This window comes from Phaenicophaeus curvirostris, chromosome 5, assembly GCF_032191515.1.
Source record: "Phaenicophaeus curvirostris isolate KB17595 chromosome 5, BPBGC_Pcur_1.0, whole genome shotgun sequence".
In the NCBI taxonomy this organism is placed as follows: Eukaryota; Metazoa; Chordata; class Aves; order Cuculiformes; family Cuculidae; genus Phaenicophaeus; species Phaenicophaeus curvirostris.
The window spans coordinates 40,805,807-40,827,176 of record NC_091396.1 but is presented as its reverse complement, the minus strand read 5'-3'; the positions used below and the strand labels follow the sequence as shown (position 1 = coordinate 40,827,176).

At 36.0% G+C, this 21,370-nt stretch overlaps 1 protein-coding gene across 5 annotated transcripts in view; it reads right to left on the bottom strand.

Moving 5' to 3' along the window:
- Window positions 1-21,370, bottom strand: part of AKAP6 (A-kinase anchoring protein 6) — a 284,802-nt gene that overhangs the window by 67,461 nt on the left and 195,971 nt on the right. For all 5 annotated transcript variants that reach the window (XM_069858426.1, XM_069858427.1, XM_069858423.1 and 2 more), the window contains exons 8-9: window positions 18,469-18,617; window positions 12,534-12,654 (exon numbers count right to left, since the gene is read on the bottom strand). In XM_069858426.1, the coding sequence (XP_069714527.1) occupies window positions 12,534-12,654; window positions 18,469-18,617 (270 nt within the window). The remainder of the gene's footprint in view (window positions 1-12,533; window positions 12,655-18,468; window positions 18,618-21,370) is intronic.

Sequence of the window (21,370 nt, the reverse complement as noted above, 5' to 3'; positions counted from 1 at the left end):
CCCAGCTCTTTTCTTCCAGAACATTTCTCCTTCTACTTTTCATGTTCCTTGTTATACTATATATGTCTCACTAAAATGCCTACATTTTCAGCCAGCATACATCTGCCCTGCTTCATGGATTCTTTAGACTTCTATCTGTGTGTGTGCTGCTCTTTATGCTCTGGCACTTTCCTGGATAGCTTAGCCACTGTTTGGGGCATATGTTAGACTGGCTTTACTCTAACATCTTTCCTGCGAATAGGAACTGTGTATTTCATAAGTGATCCTGGGGAAGAGATACAATTAAGAAATGTTTTATGCCTCCAGTTACACGATTGCTGTAGTTCCTGGCACGATACCATAACCCCATTTCTGTTTCTGGAATTGGTTAAGAAAACCTTTCTATAGCTTTAAATTACTTAGAATTCTTTGTATAATTCTGAATAATTATTTTTAAAGCATTTTAAAGTGACATTGTTTCTTTTACCTAAAAGCAAAGCTTTTTTTTTTGTCTGGAGTTCCAGCTTTCCTTGTGCTCAGCGTCACTGCTATTTAAGTCCTGTGATTTTTCAGGTGTGTTTCATCTGGGTAATCACAGATATTTCCTTCCTCTCTAACGTGACTGTTGTCCCAGATCTCAAATGCTGCAGTCAGGGAAATAGGATGGAAGAATTTAATAGTTCTAGTCTTAAACTGGCTCTTTATTTACTCCCTTGATTGATTTTTGAACTTTGGTGGGCCAAAGTAGCACAGACCAACAGCCTTCATCTGCAATGAAACCTGCTCCCTTGTGTCTAATCCTCTAGGCACCATAAATTAGCTACCAATCTACAATCAGTGTATTCACGGGTTGATAAGAAATGGCCATATTTTTTAAAAAAATGAATCAAATACGTACTTTCATACCCATTCTAATTTTTAGGAGGCATCTTTTGGATTTTACTTTCCAGTTAGCAAGGAAACTAACAGCATAAAGAGACTATAAGCCTTCTAAAGCACAATGGGCATAGCATTTTGTTATTACTGTGAGAAAGATGAATAGAGAGAACAGTCCCTAGCTCAGCACACAGAGGCAAAGGTGGGAAAGAAGGGTGATTTTCATCACCTCCTTTTTTCTCTTTTCCTTCCTTCCTTCCTTCCTTCCTTCCTTCCTTCCTTCCTTCCTTCCTTCCTTCCTTCCTTCCTTCCTCCCTTCCTCCCTTCCTCCCTTCCTCCCTTCCTTCTCTTTCTTTCTTGCTTCCTCTTTATCTCCTTCTCATCTTCTCTCTTTCTCTCTCTTCCTACTATTACATCCGTCAGCCTCTGGCACAAACACCCCATAGATTCTACTACATAACTAACAAAAAAGGCACCTAAAAACCATAACTGAAGATTCAATCCGTTAGAAGTTTTAGAAGTTCTAAGAGCAGAATTTTTATTTAGCCCAAGCTGAAGAAATAAGGAAACTGAATATTTTCAGAAAGAAAGTTTTCCATTTTTTTTTTTAACTCTTTTCTTTTTCTTCTTGGACTAGGGGAAAAAAAAGGCATCTGCCCATACTCACTATGAGGCATTTGACTGTTGGCTTGCTGGAGAAAAAGGAACCCTGACACCTACATACACTTACTGAAAAAAACCAAAGCAATAGAGGTGACTTTTTGAGACAACAAAGTAGGATCACTAGACTAACTACTTCTCACCTCTGATGGTGGTTATTCGATCTCTCCACACATGATAACAAAGTAGAACTTGGGAATTATTGTTCTTTCACCTGCATGGCAACATACAGTCCTCCTTGAGGAAAGCCAGCAAAAACTGTGTGTTAATATCTCAATACTTCATTCTAAAAGGTTAATATTAATCTTTAAAAAGTTACCAGTGGAAAATTTTTAATAGGAATTCTGTATCTATCATTTCCTATTTCTAAGAAAAATCAATTGGTAAAGCAGAGGTGATCAAATTCCAGTGTAGTATCTGTCAAAATCTGGATTTTACATCAGGGTTTCAAACTGGAATTTGGCATAGACATGACAGAATGGTGCTAAAAACCCCTCTTTTCATGATAACTGAGTCAGCGAGAGGTAACACCAACAGAGGCTGATGTTCATAACCTCTTTATAAAATCAGTGGAGAGAGAGATAATAGAGAAAGGGTTTCTTCTGAAACTACTTCAAAGTGCTTAAGCTTCTGCTATGAATTACCCATTAGAATAACCTCCTCATGATAGAGGCTGTTCTGCTCAGCTTTCCTAGCAGTCTAAATTAGTGTCCAGAGATGACCCCCTTCTCCCAATGTATCACTATTCAAACTGCAGCCACTCTATAGCTTTCCCTGCAGCCTTTGACAGTGTGTTGCTGGTCTGCTCTGCAACATAGCAGGAGCATGTCCTGCACATCTGTAATGGCACCTACAGTTCTGCAGCAACAGGATGTGAAGGGTAGGACTGCTCTCTTTCCCCCAGAACATCTCTCCATAGAGTCAGCTTTAACATTTACAGTTCATGACCACTGGAATTCTACAGCAACCATGTCTTCTGCAATGCTGTAGTATCAGTACCCTGTTGTAGTGTGAGGTAAATTAGAGTCAGTTTTGTGACTAACTCCGTTGCTGTAAGTAACTTAATTCTCTGCAAAGCAACTGCATGCTTTTGAGACAGTGTTCTTCTCTAAAGTGATAGAACAGGGCATTGGTATGCAAAAAGGCCAATGCTTATACTTAACCAAGACAGAAGCTGGCAGAAAAGTAGCTATACCTGCGAGGAGAGGCAAATAGGGCAGGTCCCCCTAAACTGACCCAACAGAGTATTCCAACCCATACAAGTCACACGCAGTATAAAACTGGGAGATCACAAAGGTCTTGCTCTCTTCTGTGAAGGCCAACATCCAGTGAGGACCTTGTCTGTCTACTTGCTCCTGATCCATGATCCATGCGTTCCTGAATCTAGTTCCTGAGTCCAGCTCCCTCCTAGCTGTGGACCCATTCCCTCATGTCTGCTCTGCAGCATTTGTGGTGACATACAGTCATCAAGGGGTGAGGGTGCAATTTCATATATTTGTGTATATTTTATTACTAATGATTTTAATTATTATCATTATAATTTCAGTAAAGTTCTAGTTTCCTACCTGTAAGCCTTTTTCCTCTCATTTCCCTCTCCCCTTTCACAGAAAGGGGGGAGGAAGGATTTTGGAAGCTCAACCACACAGTTCTTAGCTGCTGAAATTTAGTCGGGTGCTACTAAACTGTGACACATCCATAAAAAATTAAAAAGAACCATTGATATTTCTCGGTGGCCACTGGAGTTGGTTGGAGCCTACAATAGGACCCCATTAGACCTAATGCAACCACAGCTACAACAATTACAAATAACATTATAGTGATCACTTATTTTACCTTGTTGGAAGAAGTTAGCTCAAAATGCTGTGACTATTTTTAGTATGATGTATTAAAAATGTATATACAAATTGTAAAATCATCACCTAATCTTAATTATGCAAAAAGGTTACAAACATACACAAATAAAAATATCTATATTTTATTTGGATGTTTTACATATTTCCTATATATAATATAATAGACAATCTAAATATTTATACAAAACCATAGACACAAATAAAAAGTCGGGGGATGACAAACTGGTATACTTCACTGCAACTTATTTTTTATAATTTAGATATGCATGCATTGAATCCATTACCACTGCAAGTTTATTGAGATTTAGTGAATTTGGGTTTCATATAGAAAACCTGCTAGAAAGATCTCCTGTGGTCATTTGTTTTTTTGTTTATTTTTTAAAAAGAAACATTACAGTATCAATTATTTATGAGGTATACTGATGAGAAGTAATTGGGAAAGAAAATAGTATTTCCTGTATTATGTTTATGAAGCAAAACATCATGGATAAAGCACATAATTCCTATGAGTTTAGGAAAAAAAATTGTTTTCTCCTGAAGTATGGTGTGAAAAAACAGGAAAGTGGTAATACTACACTAAAATACTAAAACAGGGTAATAATATTGCCCCATTTATTTGTTGCTAGTAATTATTTTATCTGCATCCCTCTAAGAAAGCCTAATCCACCAAGCTGTTTAAAATCCCAAACTCACATCCACACATAACTTCAAAAATTATGTTGTCATTGTGTTATTAACACTCTTAATTTTATCTTACTTCAATATATTATTTTCTTCTTCTTCCAATAAAATTCAATGGGGCATCAAGTGAGACCAGTAGAAGGCAGCTTTGCAGCAGACACGTGTACAGATACACCTCACAGAAGGTGGTTAGACACAGAGTGGGTCTAAAGTTGTGGGACTCCCTGAGGGAGGATGCTAAGCATTCTACAAGGTTATGTGGGCTCAGAATTACTGGACAACTTCATAGAAGAAAAATACCTGGAGAACTGCATAGGACACAACATTCTCTCACTGGATGGAGATATTTTCATGTTATATAGTCATTGTATAAGATCTTAAACACAGCACACGGTTTCACAACCCAGAACAAAGGTTATGAAATCTTAGACTGAAGGTCCTCAGATGCAGCATGAAAAAAAGATAGCAGTCCTGGCTTCTTTGAATTTCTTTATTTTTATAGAGGGCTGATATCTCTCATTTGTCATTATTGCACATCAGACCTTATGAGTGAATTGTGAATACAAATTCACAAATCACTAAATGAGATGTTTTTAGTCAGCTGATTCATCTGAACTTTTATGAAATCTGCTGTAATGAATGAAATCCTAGACTCAGAGTGGGCAGCTCCTAGGAATCTGCACTACTTACATGTGGTCTGCATGTGAGCCAGTGTATTAGGAAATAGTACAGATAACTTGAACTCCTTTAGACGAAACTATAAATTTCTGAAAGGTTGTGCTAAGAAAAATGTAAATCAGTCCATGTTTCGGAGCATCATATGGCCTCTTTAATCAGTTCAAGTTACCGAAGAACATTGTTGTCCCTGGTGTATGACTGCATATATAACAGCCTAAATATAACGTCTTTTCTTAGGGACTCTTGGTCCAATGATTAAGCTACAGTGCTGCTGTATGTCAGCTATTCTTACTGTACTTTAGAGAATGTTAATAATTTAGTATATCTGAGACTAATCTTGAGACCTTTCTACCTTGTTTGGACACTAGGCAGTCCTAGCATACAGAAAGCAATGAAGTTTGTAATTTTCATCATCCTTTGGGGTGAATTAAGGTGCCACTTCCATCTTTTAAAAGCTAAAAATGCTTGATGAACAGAAAATGGATTTGGGTAATATACTGCTGCACTCAAACATATACATACGCACTCAAACCACCACAGCTGAATGTGCCAGACTATTGCTTCAGTGCTGAACATTTGACAATGCTTTAAGATCTCACCATTTTATAACAGTAAGAGCACAAACACAAAGCATGTGGGGTTGACTAAGATGCTTGATGTGATGACTGTAAATTGTCCACATTTTGCAGCTGTAGTAAGGACTGGTGATGACAGCTATGTGGTACACATTTACTTTTGTTTGAAGTTGAATGCTTCTTTCATTCTACACACACTGCTTTAATCTCCAAAAAGCTGTGCTGGCTTTTGCTACACGCTCAGTAAATACTGCTATGCTACAATGTGAAGTTCATCTTCAATGTCATGCTGGGAAGAAATAGGACTCTTGTGAAATGCATGAAGCCACTTCTTCAAGAAATACAGGGAGTTTGCTCCACAGAAATTACAAGTCTGCCTTTAAAAATGCATGTTTACACTTGAAGTACATTATGGAAGCAACCAAGAAAATGTAAAAATAGTGTTCAAGTTCTTTCTTGATCCATTTTCTAGACTTACTTTGTAATTCTGTTGACATAGTAATCAGCGTTTTCCTATTGTAATTACATAAGACATTAAAATTTGACATGTCTCTGCTTTAAGTAAGACTTTTCATCAGCAATGATTTTCTTTTCCAAGTTTTAAAATAAAAAATTTGCCAGAAGCAGCAAGGAATTTAATCATGTTACAAAATTAAAGATATAGATCACTGAAGAACGAGCTGGTTATCACAAGATGTGTCACAAAGGAGTTTTCACTTTGTTCTCCAACACAACTGAAGTGAAAATACTTGTGTAGAAAATGTTATTCAGTTTAATCACCCCCTGCAATAAGAGACTAGGAAACTACGCTGTGTCAGGTCCTAAACCCATTCAGTTGAACAGCAGTCAGATTTTTACTGCTGCTTGGGGTACCAGGAATTCTGAGACCTCTCATACAAAACAGGTAATTTTCCTTCCTAGTACGGAAAGTCATAGAGGTTCTTAATCTGTTGGGGGAAAACACCCGCCAGCCTAGCATATGGAAAGTACTGAAATTCAAGAAAACCAGTTACCAAAGTCAGAGTTTTGTGCAAAATTTATCTGTTATTATAATATACGTGACAGTTAAACATACTACACTGTCAAAGACAAAGAGTAACTTCCATTGAGACACGTATCAATCCATGTACACAGACATAAGTAAGTGCTGTAATTTACTTTTGCTAAGTAACATCTCCACTAATTTTATTTATCAGCATAATCTTTCATTTTTTAAAAAGTGTTATACATACTTCGTCAGATAAAATGAAAGCTTTCACTTCATGAAATAACTTAGGACAAATTTTGCTAATAGCATTAAGGTCGTATTTAAAAAGGTGATGATTTTTGCAAGGTAGCCTAAAAGTTTATTAGCAAACTATAATGACTATTCTGATTGCAATTAAAAAGCCCCTACAAATGGGTCAACGCACCTAAGTGCTATCTGCAATCATTTAGATTTTAACATCATGGTTATTACTTATAATCAGGCTGCACAATGAGATATTGATTACTTTTAACCTTTAGATCTAAGAATTCAGGAAAAGTCGACGTACTAGCACAGCCTACCTTTCCTGTCTGGTAAACTTATGGCTTTTAGTGGAATTCTAACGATTCCCTTTGGCAAGGCAAATCTGAAATTAGTTTATTCTCTTGGCTCATACAGAAATGATAGTATATCTAAAAATACTGCATGCATAGCAGATTCGTAGTTACCACCTACAAGGGGCTCAATCCTGATGTGTGCTGAGAGCTTCCTCTGAAGTGATGATCATAATCTTCTCTCACTGACTGTTCTAGCAGTGCCGTGCAGGCACTGACAGATTACCAGACAGACAGAAGGCATCCTGGACCATGCAGAATATGCAGTGTAGGAGTAAAATCTTCACGTTTTCTAGTTTATAACCAACCCCCCAAGCATACTGTCCAAATATATCACTCTACAGGCTGTTAATCTTTTAATAAGTTTTCTTTATATGGAAAATCTGCTTGAAATAAAGACTGAACTAACTACAATGTGGCTTCAGTAGGTACGCAGGACTCATTTTAAATGGAACAAAGTAATCCAATTAAACTAATCTGTTTTACAAGTAAAAATGATATAAAGCATATTAATTGATCCTTATAGGCTGCTGCTATTTGAGCTCTGTCTCTGTTTGTGCAGCATTTGGAACCACTTTGCACATTTGTATCCTCAAACAGCAGAGAACTGAGTCCTCCAGTTCAGGAGAATTATGGGCAAGAGAAACATATAACTGTTATGTGTTAGATTAATCTGCAGAACACTTGGCATTATTATTGCCAAGTAGTCAAATTGTTCCAAGTTGTTCCGGAAGGTTGTTATTAATAGTATGTTTTCTGAGGAAAGTTCTGTCTACTTTTGGAACTGCATTTCTGTTGCCAAGGAAACTCCTTGAAGCACAGCATTCTAGGAGTACACTGCTGCTTTTGTTTGCCAGCATCCTATTCATATCATCTAAGTAAGCAGTTTACATACTGCAGCCTCCGGTTTCAAATGTTTAAGTTTTTATATACCTATATTACGCTGTTAAATGTAGTTTGTGCTTCTCCTTAAACTCAGGGACTCTTGTAAAATTATTTTAACAGTTGCATTAAAGGACAGGGTGAGTTTTGTGGTTTTTTTTTTTCACAAGTTTGCAATAAATTAGTTTAAATTTGAATAATAGCTCCATAGGTTATAGCACTAGTCCTGAAGTGTTAATTATCTTTTCACTCTGAAATTAATGTAGTCATTTCCTACTGACTCTTCTACACCATTACTGAGGTGCTGAGGAAAACATGTCATTGAGTTCTGAGCCAGAACTGTTGTTGTGATTAATCCTGGTCACATGGCCAATCTCTGCCAAAAGGAGATCACTGAAAAAAGGTGACAAAGACAGTGATTTCCTGTCAGCAAAGAGTACGACAAGGCTGTCTAGAAGTGATGCAAATGAGGGAAACTTTCACCACGGTTTGTTTGATCCACTCAGGGCCACAGCACGCTGAGCCAGAGAGAAAGGCACAATGGAGCAGCAGCACACCCAGAGGAGAAAATGAACTGCACCTTCCAAGGAGGGGTAGCTTCCAGGAGGGGAAAAAAAAACCCGCTGGAAGAATTTTCTTGCCCCTCAACTTTTTTTTAGAAAGTATTCTTAGCTTTTTATGTGCATTTTCATGTTATTTAATACAGTGAACTACTTCCATTTGATGAAATAGTTTACCAGTGAAGTTGTTCAAAAGTCCTAGCAACTAAATGTTTTCAAAATCTTTGCACTACTACATAAGGGCCTTTTTCTTCTATCACGACCATTGTAGCTGAAGACTTACTGGTACAACACTTAATGGCTTATGCAGTTTGAATTAAAACCACCACACATTACTTACAATCAGACAGAAAAATAGAATATTTCTTTAATTTTTTAAAAATGTTTAGTTAATTTTATTCTGGACATACTAACAATTTCAACAATTATACTGTACTTATTTAAATGGTGTTTTAATCTAACACAATTAAATTTTGCAATTAATCTTCTGGGGAAAATGGAAAGAATTATCATTAACTTTTCTGCCTAGTATACTAATTTCTGATCTCTACAGTTCCAGTAAATACCGATTTGCTTCATTTTTTAACATTCAAAGTACAGAATTACTCAAGTTCCCACTAAAGGGCTAATAAGCAGTGTTAAATTCTTTGGGCTTTATTTTCCAGTAACATTATATAAATATGGCTGAAGTCAATGCAAGTTCCGTGTACTTAGAGCTTATTAGATCAGCCTCACATGCAGCAAATGAAAATGAAACGAACTGATACATTTGGCATTAAACTGGGCTATTACAACCGCACAAAGAAGCAAGAGTCCAAAAGCATGGAAATGCTCCTTGTAATTTTTTCTTAGTTTATAGATAAAGCATTAGAGAACAAATAAACTGTCAGCAATTCATTTCGTGACTGCCATTTTATCAAACACCAGTTGATTTTCAAAATCCTTAGCTAGTTTAAGACCATAAAGCTGATATCATTTAGGGCTATAGGGGGAGCATAGTAAGGAAGAGTAGTTTCCTCTTTTTGTAGAATTTTGCACTAAAATCTAGGAAATTTAGAGGAAGTCGTACATACATATTCAGAGTTTAAAGAAAACAGCTTTGCTGATCCTATTATATTAAGGGCAAAATAAAACCTAGTTAAAGAGAGATAATAAGGATCCTAATAAAAATTGTGAAGCTACTATTACAAAACAAAATTAAGCAGCGAGTTGACTTAAATCTGTATTAAATCTGAAAACAGATTACAGGGAAAATAGTCTAACCATGAAAAAACATTTTATTTTTCCATGTGCAATTTTAGTATTTATACTTTATGTTATGCTGCTTTAATGCATGCTTTTCTCTTCCAATTTACCTGTTTTAGGCTTGTTCCTTCCCATTCATAGACTCCTTAGGGGCAATGATTACTGTTGGTAATAGTAATACCACAGCAGATTCCCTGGCAGAGGCGGCTTGCTGAGCTGGCTGCGAGGTGCAATTACTTGTCAGCTCAATAACTGAGAAGAGGGATCTGTGGGTTTAGGAGAATCCACCAAAATGCAGAGAGTGCAATTAGCAGGTTCATATATGTGCAACTGATAAAGACTAACTAAAGCAAGACTTGTGTTTTCATAACACCCCACATCATTGAGGAATTCTCATGATAATAGCTGCCTGAATATCTCTTTACAGATTGCTCTGTGTTCACTGAGAAGCGTAGGTAGAGCTCCTGCCCCTTGGCTGTGAGCACAAGACCATCCACAACTCCGTAGAAAAGCCTCCAAACAAAATACTGTTTATTGGAAGAGAGGTTTACTAGGCTAGTTTTATAAAACTATTAAAACTGGTTTTGTTGGTGTGAATTTTTGTTAGCAAATCTCTGAAATTAAGGATGATGAAGACTCAGTGACTTATCTGGTCTCTCCTTTGCTAGTACAGAATTGTTTTCTTTTGTCTACTTTTAAGCATCTGAAATTCTGAGGCTTTCAACACTTCTTTGGGAGGTGTTTTTAGTGCTATGCACCCAAGCTTTTTACATTACCTGCAAGTACTCCTCCTACTTTATGGACACTCCTTAGTTATCTCTTTATAAAACTCCACATTTCTAGTTAATTATTTCCTTCAATCATTAACAATTTGCTTCCTGCTTTGACTGGAAAGGTACAAAGGCAAAGACTTTTCATTGTGGGAGGGCAGGCAGACTCTTCTCACCCTTTTTCAAGTCTTGCAATGACAAGATAGGTACTTGGAGATGGGGGCTCTATTCTACCAGATGACCTCCCTCCAGAAACTGCAGAACAAATAAGCTGCCTGTGCTTTGGAAGCAGAGGTGGTTTCTCTGTGCTGCACAGGCTGCAGACTTAGCTACTCTTCCTGGCACAAACTTTCTGCTTTCAGAAGTGTCATACCTACAGAATTCCATAATATTTACAAAATATTTCTTCCTATTCTGAACAGACAACATTTCTCATTTTGCCATTATACTGTACTGCAAATTGATTCTTGAATTATTGCTCTCTTTTATTCTTTTCATCATGTATTGTTATCCCAGCCTTATAATTTATAATCATTCTTAATTGTTACATTTGGATATTGGAAAGAGAAGTATTCCAAATAGCACCTAAAACACTGGACTCACCAATTAAGCTTTGTTCCTTTTCATATTGATAGATAGGTTGTTTCCTTAAAATTTGTTTATTGATTGTTTTTTTAACATGGGACTAAAACTAGTGGTTACATTGGGCATGGTACAAGCTGGTCTTATATGGACAGGCACTATCAAAACACCTTATTTCAGATTTGCAAGAAACTTTTTACCCATTTCTTACATTGTTTATTTCTGAGCCTAGCCAAGTACAGGACTCTTAATGTGCCATTAAGTCTGATTAAGTATATAGAAAACTAGGAAAAACACATTAGCAAGAATAAGAAATGGTTGTTGAAGTACAAAGTGGAGTCTACTGAATTCACCCACCTGCAACCTAAAATAGTTTGGATCTGAACCATATTTCCATTTTTAAACATATTTTACTTCATGTGACAACCCTTTCTCACTGGATATTTCAAATAAAAGGACTAAAATGACAGAGAAAAAAATGCAAGAAGACTTTCAAGAACTTAGGATGCCAAAGCAAGGAAAATTAAGAAATTATCAAATCAGGCAATCATAGATGAAAGAAAATGACTTCTATTTGACCTTGAATATACCACTTATTCAATAGGAAATAAAAAAAAGCTAGAGGGTAGTTGTTTCTTGTCATTATACTGTTGCTGATTCTGTGGTTAGTTATTAATTTTATTTTTTATGATTCACAATCTGCTCTTTGAAATATGCCATATGCTCAAAGCAATTCAAGGATGACAACTGTCAGAATTACTCCAATAAAAATTGCCTAAATGAGGAAGATTTACTGCAGTCTGATATTTCTGTAGAAAGCCCCTCTTTTTTCCCTCCCCCACCCCTCAAACCCAAAGACTACAGCTTCTCAGACATACAGTGAAGCCTGAACCAATTTAAGGATCAAGTCACACATTTTGGGGAACTTATCAGTAGTATTGTCTACCTAAAGAAATGATAAAGATTCTAGGCTAAGGCTGCTGTGATAAATAAGAGAAACCATATGTATGTGCGTGTGTGCATGTGTGTGTGTGTATGTTAGATGAAGACTCTATAATCAATATGCAAGTTCAAAATAATTTTTCTGAAATCACAAGCAAGTGTGATGACTTAAAATGACAATGTCTGCTTTATGTATAACTAATAAAAATTAAATTGGAAGAGTCCTGTATCCTGGCAGCAGCAAACCAAAATCAGGGCAAATTTCTTTCTTCCCAGATGAGGTCTGAAAGGTGGATAAAAATCCAGCTGAAAGCTCCAATCAAAACACATTTTGTTAAATGCTGCCATTTCTTTTTTTTTTCCCCTTCATTTTGTTTCAGTCTATTTATTAATGCAGTTTCATTTATTTCTATTCATCTTGAAGACAAATCTTTGTCCTTCTATAGAATTACACCAAATAGAATGTGATAAAGGGAACTTTCTTGCAATTATGATGTCGGTGCAGCCTGTCAGCGCACAAGGGATGGAAATGAGGTTGGGGACAGGGAAGGGAATTCTAATAGACACCATGATACATACAATGAACGCAGCGATATCCTGTGAGAGAAAGACTTGTCAAGCTAATCAGATCTTCTATAGCTAGGTAAAGGCAGTAACGGTAGTGCTAACCTTGTAAAGATGCTGCTGCTGCTCCTCTGACATCATCAGGTCATGGCTGTCCATCACGATGGATTCCATGTCAATCAGCCAATCCCAGAGCTCCTGGTATTCTGAATCAAAGTCCAAAAGGCTGTAGATAAGGAACAAAATGTATTATGCATAAATACTGTGTAGTTGTTAAAATCTTGTATTAGAATAATATACTCTTGAAATCTCATGATATTCCTAGTTATATTTCTAAAGAGACATTCTGTATTTATATAGAGTGGATGAAAATGAAAACTGAAATACAATTTAAGCCAGTGCTATGACTTAAATTCAGTGGCTGATGCCAAATCCTGACAACTGTTGGCATACTGCATTTGTTTAAAAAAATGTTGAAATGGAAATCCCTCATAGATGATGTTGTTTAATGGTTTTTAAAGCGCCGACTTCATATTGAACAAACTTTCCAACAATCACGTTGATACAATTCAGATCAAACCATTATTTTAATTGAAAAATGACTTAATCCATTCAGCCATCCTTCTGCTGTCTATCTGCCTATCTCTGTAAATATCCTACATTTACTTTCATGGATGAGTAGCTGGCATTTCAACTTAACGCCTTAAGATAGGCTTGAGTGAATACGGTAAGCCAGTGAGAACTAAGGCCAGATACAGTATTAGACAGGTGTTCCCTACAGACATGTAAGAAACAAAGGTAAGGACAGGAAGTCAAAACAATGAATCCTTGAATAGCCAGCAATCATTAAAATTCAAAGGAGGATCACTACGGTTTTCAACAAAATAAATCATTAGAATAAGGAGCTTAAAGGGATTAACGTGATTCTCTATTGAAAGCTTAGTGAATAAGTAAAGCATAGATTCTTCTAAAACACTGTGATACAAGACAGAAGGCACATGCCAAAAACCTGCATATTTCCCAAAAAGGTACCCCTCAAAAAGGGATCTTCAAACTTGCACAACTGGAAGTAACAAAAGCCTTGCTAGTAGTATCATCCACCTGCTCCATATTGATCAAACAACAGTGCATATTCTGCTAAAGCTAATTTCTCAAATTATTAACAACTCTTTTAGCAATCTCATTTAAAAAATTAGCATTACTTCAACAGAGAAACAATAAACTAAACATGCTTTTAATGTTATAAATACTATCACGGTTTCAATTGTTGTTGACTAGAGTACCACATGCATAGTAAATTTGAAGGCTTATAGATAAAGTTGTGACAAGTAGAACTGCTTTCTGCAAGAAAGCAGGCAAGAGTGAAGAAAGCATTTGCCTTCTGTGGTATTATTTTCAATGAGCTGACAACAAAGGAAGTCTTGTATAATGTGAAATTGTTGATTCCTGCTTCTGAAGTAACTCTCTAGTTTAATCCACTGTACTTAAGTATACTTTTACTCAATAATTTATGAGGTACTCTTACTTAAAATTGCCTGCTGCCCTGAGAAGGTAAGCAATGATGCTATTATAAAGAAGAGGAAGCATAAAAGGGCAAGTTACTACTATTGAAATATTATAGTTTCATTTGGAGTTCAGGGCTTCTCTCCTCTTTCAGGGGGGTCTTTGACTCAGATATCATTTTGAAGCTAAAATAAAACTAAACTCCTTTTGAATGGTATATTTGCAGTGATACTGAATCTATATCCCCTCCTCAGTATAACAATTCTGTATCTTCACTATCTGCTGCTCCTTTTTTTCCCCTTACATCTTATCCAAATATTATCCAAAGTCATAAAACTGACAGGCAGTCATTAAACCATATGCTTTATGATATGGGAGGCTAGATTTCACCTCATATAAGTCAGTACAGATTCAGATGGACTTGGAGAATTTGTACCAGTGAAAAGTCTAAATTAAGATATGAAGATGATGGGAAACAAAGCCCATATCTAACATTTATGCCCTGCTGCTGCCAGAATAGGATGGGATGCCTTTGGAAACTGCACTAGGAAGTGGACTGGAATTTTACTATAATAGGCAGATGACGTGCTGGATCCAAGCACCTGCTTTGCATCTGTAGAACAACATCTTAGTTACAAGTCCAAGTTGGTCCATTTATTGATGTAATAGAATAGACTGATCCTCTAAAGACACACAAAGCACTTTGCCCTGGCCTTTATAAAACCCAGATGAGCACTAGGAAACAGATGAACATTTTGATTTCTAACTAAAGTTCTAAACAGGAACTCAACCCAAAATGAAAAGTGAGAGAAACAGGATTCATTGGAAAAAGCCCAGGAAGGGATGCAAGATATAATGGGGACTTTTTTCCCCTCATAGTTTATATGCTGTGCCTAGTCTCTTTTTTTGTTTTTCTGCTGTAAAATCAAGTCATCTGGCAGCATTTTTAAGCAAATTGGCAGTTATTTGACTGAGCCCAAAGATGGTGAAGTCAGTTACAAAGCACCATCACTATTTTTTAAAAACTTGATTGCAATATTTTTAATAGTTCTAAAAGAACTCTGGTAAATATTTTTAAAAAAAGCTTTGTTTTTAGAATGGATGCCTCGTATATAAATGAATGGATCTACTGGTTATTATTAAATTGCTATTTTGAAGATGATGCAAGTTACTAAGCTGCTAAAAAGATATTCAGAAAATGCAGCAATTGTAGGATCAGTGATAGGTTAAGATTAAAATGTACCTGTCAGTATTTCCGTGGTGTATTGAATATTTCTTTTTTATTCAGAATCTATTTCTTCTGGGCTTAGCAGATCTTTTTGTCATATTGCCACAGGCAGAATCAGGGAAAGCATAACTTCTGAAATACTTACGTGTGTTACAGATACAAGCATTATAGAAAATACCTTATTTTGATTGCTTATCCAAATCCACCAATCGCTAAAAAAAGAATAAATTAAGTCATCTGTTTATTGCAAAAAAATACTCCTTTCCTAAAACTACCCAACTATTGCCAACAAAACCGCTATTATTTTAGTTAAACAGCAGGTATCTACATCTCCCTTAGTATAGGTTTGTTGGTTAATGAGCTAAAACCATTAGCTACATAATAACTAAAATGACATTAAGAAGTATATTTTGTCTTGGTAAACAGGGAATCAGATATGCAGTATTACATGTCTAATCCCTTGAACACTAAACATATTTCTTAAAATGTGGACATCAATTTATTATTTTGAATGAAAATTCATGAGCACCTTTCTCATGAGAAAACCAGTTCGCCTGTGGCATTAATAAATAAAAAGGAATGTGAAGGTATTTCTATCAGCCTTTTTCCACATGTTTAACACATACTTCCAGTCTTCATTATTTCTTCAATGGCTTACATGGTATTTAGCAGTACTGTAAACACACTGGTAGGCCTACCAAAAAAATTCAGCAAGACAAAATGTTCTTCCAAGTTTTTTGGGTCATCTTTCTTTTGGAACTCCTTTCACATGTTTTTGTTAGGAGGATATAGGAGAAATCAGAGTTCTGACCTTAGCAGCTTTAAGATTGCATTATATTTTGTGCACACTTGAAGCCCCCTCTAACACATTTAGCTTAAAGCATCATACATGAAGGCCCAATTCAAGGTGATGACAGGATCCCAGGATCTAGACTTTATATTGTACATGGGTGCTGTAAATATCTTATCCATATCTCCCAATAGTACCTGTAAAAAAGCCTCCCCAGTTTTGAGGGTATGCAATATTTCCAGCAGGATTCACTATAACATTTTGTAGTTGCTCTCAATTACTCTCGATTACCTCTTTCTGTCTGGCTAGCTGGTATTCTCCTATAGTGGATATCTGTACTTTTCTTTTTCATTGTCACTAGCTATTTCCATGCAAACCATCTCTATCACCATTGTAATAAGATTGCTGTCCTACAGGAAGTTTCCTGTTCTTTACACACCCAGAAGTAATCACCCTATTCTGCAGATACTACCTTACCTATCTCAGTTTAGCTATGTCCTACACAAAGACACCTTCCAAACCTTTCTCCCCACTATATAAACAATTCCCCATCTAAAATAACTCTTGTTCTCCCTGCAGACACTCTTCCTTCTCCCAAGTCACACTTCCACAACAGCTAATGGATAGAGATAATAATTTTCCCTGTTACACAAATGGTTCCTTCTCTGTAGAGATACCAATCTCCAGCTAAGTCATCCTACTATGGTATTTCTGTCTACACAGTTTTTTTCGTCCATATGTTTTATGCTGTAGATAAATGTATCAACTTTCTTTTCAAATACCTGAAAGGCATTTCTATTGCGTTCAGTACCTCAGACTGGTTCGACTGGAAGTTTTCCATCTGAATTCAACCCACGCTTCTTTCCATAATGGCTGAATACATAGTATTGTATTTGTCTCCCTCCAGTCCTTTGGCCCCTTAAGCCACTGTTGAGCCTTTAAGGGCTGTGATGACCATAAGGGCCCAGAAAACTGGCCACAGCAAAGATAAGGTAGAAAACACTAGTAGATTCCCATTCCCAGTAATAAGCATGTAATTACAAGTGTAAACAAGTGCATGCAAGAGCCTATTTACTTTACACATATGGTATGTAGAGTTACAAACTGTTTTTTTCTATGAGCCTTAAAGCTTTATATCCCCTGTCCTCAATAAAATCAAATGTCTGTTGATGTCTTACTGTCTTAAGTCCCACACAAAATTTCAACCTTCACTCTTGCCCACATTCAATGTGGCGACAATATTAGAAGCTGGTTTTGAATATGTAGCCACCAGTACACATTTATATACATATACACACCAATTCTGAACAAATTATTTTTATGGTTGGCACTAGCTGCACTGGCGTGTTTGAGAATCTGACAGATATCTGCATAGGTAATCAAGATCTCAGTAATCCTACATAATTAGCCCACATCAACTTCTCTAAAACAGTCATCTTTATGTATAATAAGAGGGGGTGTTTACAAGGCTCATATATCTTTACAGTTGGTAATTTAATAAAATCCTGTTTCCAAGACCTCCTGAGTTAACAATTGGAAAAGGAGATTCTGGAGATAAAGTACTCACGAACACCTTGGTCAATGACTTCCCTTGCACAGGAAATGACAGGCAAAAGTTCTACTGTATTTACTGGTTACAAGAAAACTTCTATCATGATGACAGTGTACCTAAACAATGAACACTACTCGGTTCCTTTGAACTGCATTTGCCCCACACTATTATAAACTCACAGGTATGTTCTTATGTTCATTTAGAGGAGATGGCAGTTGGAAGATATGTTTTTGAAAAGACCTTCAAGAAAAGGTCTTAAACCAGAACTACAAGTTTTCTTAGTTGTGAAAAAGTGAGGGACAACAAGATTTCATTTTAGCATAGTCAGTTATTGATCTGTACAAGATTTTTCAATCAAACTATTAAGAAAGAGTGCTTTTATATATACAGTTACATATATAACATGTATACGTGTGGAGGTATGTGTGTTTACATTTGTTAAAAAACAGACTGAGAAGATCAAGTCAAGGGAAAACATTTAAAATTAAAGCTTTCTAGAAGTACAAAAGCAACATGTCTGAACTGGTGGACTGTAAGTGGATGGCTTCACAGTCATGTTTCCCAGTCACTAGTAGAATAATAATCATAGAAAATTGTCTTGCAGAGGTAATAATACACTATAAGGGTGCTTCCTTGGAAAATGTTAAGAAATCAAAAAATATGAAGCCATTGGAAGAGAAAATCCTGAGACAAAAGAAAACATTATATGTTTTAAAATAAAAATAACAGATTGCTATTAGATAATGTTAGATAGTCCTATGAACAAACCATGATTTGGAAAACTTTTCCAGACCCCACTATTTTTTGCATACAGATATGAAAAAAAAATATATATATAGAAAGAATTTCCCCCTGCTTCTTGACCTAGGAAGAAAAATCCTGGTTAACTAGAAGTAAGAAAAAGTGTATCATGTAAAAAAACCCACAGATCAGTAAGAATAAAACAACAAAAAGAATAGTTCCCTACCTATTACTTCCCACTGTGTGAACTTTTGACATATCAGCAAACTCTTCTTTTCGCTTGCTACTACTGTTGTACTGCTCACTGTACAGCTTTAAGGACATCTGTTCAACAGCATCTCGTTGTGCTTCCAGATAGCATAGCTGAACCTCAGCCTAGAAAAAGAAAACAAAGAGAAAAAAACCACAACAGAACTTTTTTTAAAAGAAATTCAGAAAGAATGCATTCAAAACAAATACTTTTGGACTGCAATGATTTTAACCAAATGTTTCACACCGTCTTTTTTCTCCTTGCATGATAGTCAAAAAAGGCTGAACCTTTAAGGCAGAGGAAAGTACAGTGTATTCTCAGATGTTAGAACTGAACTATTAAGGTTGCTGTTGGAGAATGTGCTATATCATCCATGAGATGTGTATCCAATCAAATGCTGCATAAAAATATCTGGAAATGAATAAAAAAGATATTCAAAATCATGCACTGTAACAGAAAAGATAGATACACAAGATCACATTTTTTACAGGCTTCAAGAATGATATTGTTAACACATTGTCTGTGCTTCGTGATTATTGAAAGCCATATTGCTACAGATATTTTTATTTTCAATAGCAATGTAAACAAAATGAAGCATATTGTCATTATCTCTTGACCACTGATTACTCAGCATTTTTCACTGCAAGGAAAAAGGCAATAAGTGAGACGTGCTGTTTTCCATCAGACTCTGTGCCTGGCCAGAAGAATGTTGAATAATATTTGGCATCATAACTTATTGAATAGACACTTTATTTACTGCAGCTGTGGTGATAAGTTTGATTCTGAGGCTTAGAGAACCAGATGATAAAGGGATGAAATCTGCTGCTTGCCACACCTGCGTCTATGAACATGACAAAGAACAAAAGGTAGAGTAAGTTCAAAACCACTTTGGGACCAATATGCTATTTTTTTTCTTTTCATATGCTTCACCAAAACAAAAACACACCACAAATTCTAATAGTGCTTCAAAACCTGCTACTTCTGTGTAACTACATACTCTTATTTTGATTAGGAGAATGCCTGCATAATTACTTGGTGCTATGGGAAGCGAACACAACAAGCATGGAGGAAATTTTGCATAAGGACTCTTGCAGTTTCTGCTGCAAGAGGGAGGGAAGTGAAGAGTTTTCTTGGCTGCTGACAGCATGACAGAGTTACCAACCTATGGAACAACAGCAGCTGTAAAGAGTAGTGTTAGGGCTAAGGATCAGAAAGGAAATCTGCAAAATCTAGGAAAAGTGCAGGCGAGTGAACAGAAATCATCAGTGAAGAATATCAGTAGTGAAAGTTTGAAGGAAGGCTGGAATGTGTTTATAAAGTTGTGGTAATAAGAGTTACATGTATTTGTTTGTGCCTCACCTTGGTGCAATTTATGCTGTGTAATAATGTGGCTGATTTCGAAATTTCATTTCCTTTTAAAATTTCTCTTTCAAACATCGACAGCTTTCTCTCTCAGTTGCTTCTTAGTGAGAATTTTTATTTGGCAGTAAACCTCAGCATGTTTTTGAGAAATTTAAAAAAAAAAACAACAAAAAATGCTAGGAATTTTCCAAGGACATGGAAGATAAAAGATAAAAGTTCCAAGTAAATCATGCAGGTCTTGTAGTGTGTACATAAATGAAATACAAAGCTTTCGTATCTAGCCTAAAATAGCAGAATATTAAACCCCACAGGGTTACCAATGAAGAAATATCACCTGCAGCATTGTTTGACCAAACAAAACTCAGCTCTAAACTATACGAATACATGTCATTTCTCAGATAGCAACTATCCCAATATTTGAGATACATATTTTTTTTTTTCATTTTCTAATTCTCCTCCCTATAATTTTCTCTGTATTCTAAAATGAGAGACGGGAAAAATAAAGCAAGCAGCTTTTTACAGATATTTCATTCTCTGTTCACTTGCAAAAATATTTGTAAATAGGCAAATCGTTAATATATATGGAAAATCAGAGAAGAAAAAGGAGGATGAAATAGAATAGGAGGGGAAAGCAACATAGGATGGAAAGAGTATGTAAGTACACGGAGAGGGATGAGTAAGAATCCACTATTTCTTTCTTACAGCTGTAAGGACCTCTTGTTCTGAGGATTATGAACTCCATCAACATCATACTCTACGAATCCTGAATACAAGCAATTGTGTCCTAGTTCTTGCACATCAGAAATATGGTCCCTCTATAAATCAACTATCTATATTTTTACACCCAATTTCTGTTTTCAGCTACTGCAAATATTTACAGCAACTCAAACTCGAGCAGTGTAGGGTTTCAGATGGATCTCTGTGATTTCTTTCCTATATGAATTCATCTATCTCACTGTAGTACTTAGGCATTTTTTTTGTCCCTGTTTCAGTGGTATCAACTACAGATTCAAAGAGGTTTTGAAGACCTTGAGTAGGTATTGATCAGTTAAAGTTAAAAAAGCTACATTCTGCAGAAGCTGAACTAACAGGCACAAGGCACAATCTAGAAAATAGTACATAGTATCGATATGCTATAAATTTAATGCAGTTTATTTTAAATTGAAAATCTTTAAATGACAATGGAGGACTACTTTTGCAGCATTCTGGCAAAATAAAGTAGCACCTTTATTAGTTGATGATCAAATATGGTAAAGCTACTCGCTTTACCTTCCAGCTTCTCTTAAGTGGGCATTTTCAGATTGCCCTACATATGCTTCTTAGTTACTTAAAACACCTGTAAGAACTAGGGAAAGTTAAGTGAGTTATGCATCGTCCATCTGTTCTGCGAAAACTTTTTAGACTGAAATGGACTAGAACAAATATCACTGAATTGGTGTTGAAAGGGAAGTACTTTGAGACACTGTTTCCTAGGGAACGCAAGTCTTGTTATGAACTATGTTACTGTAAGCAAAGT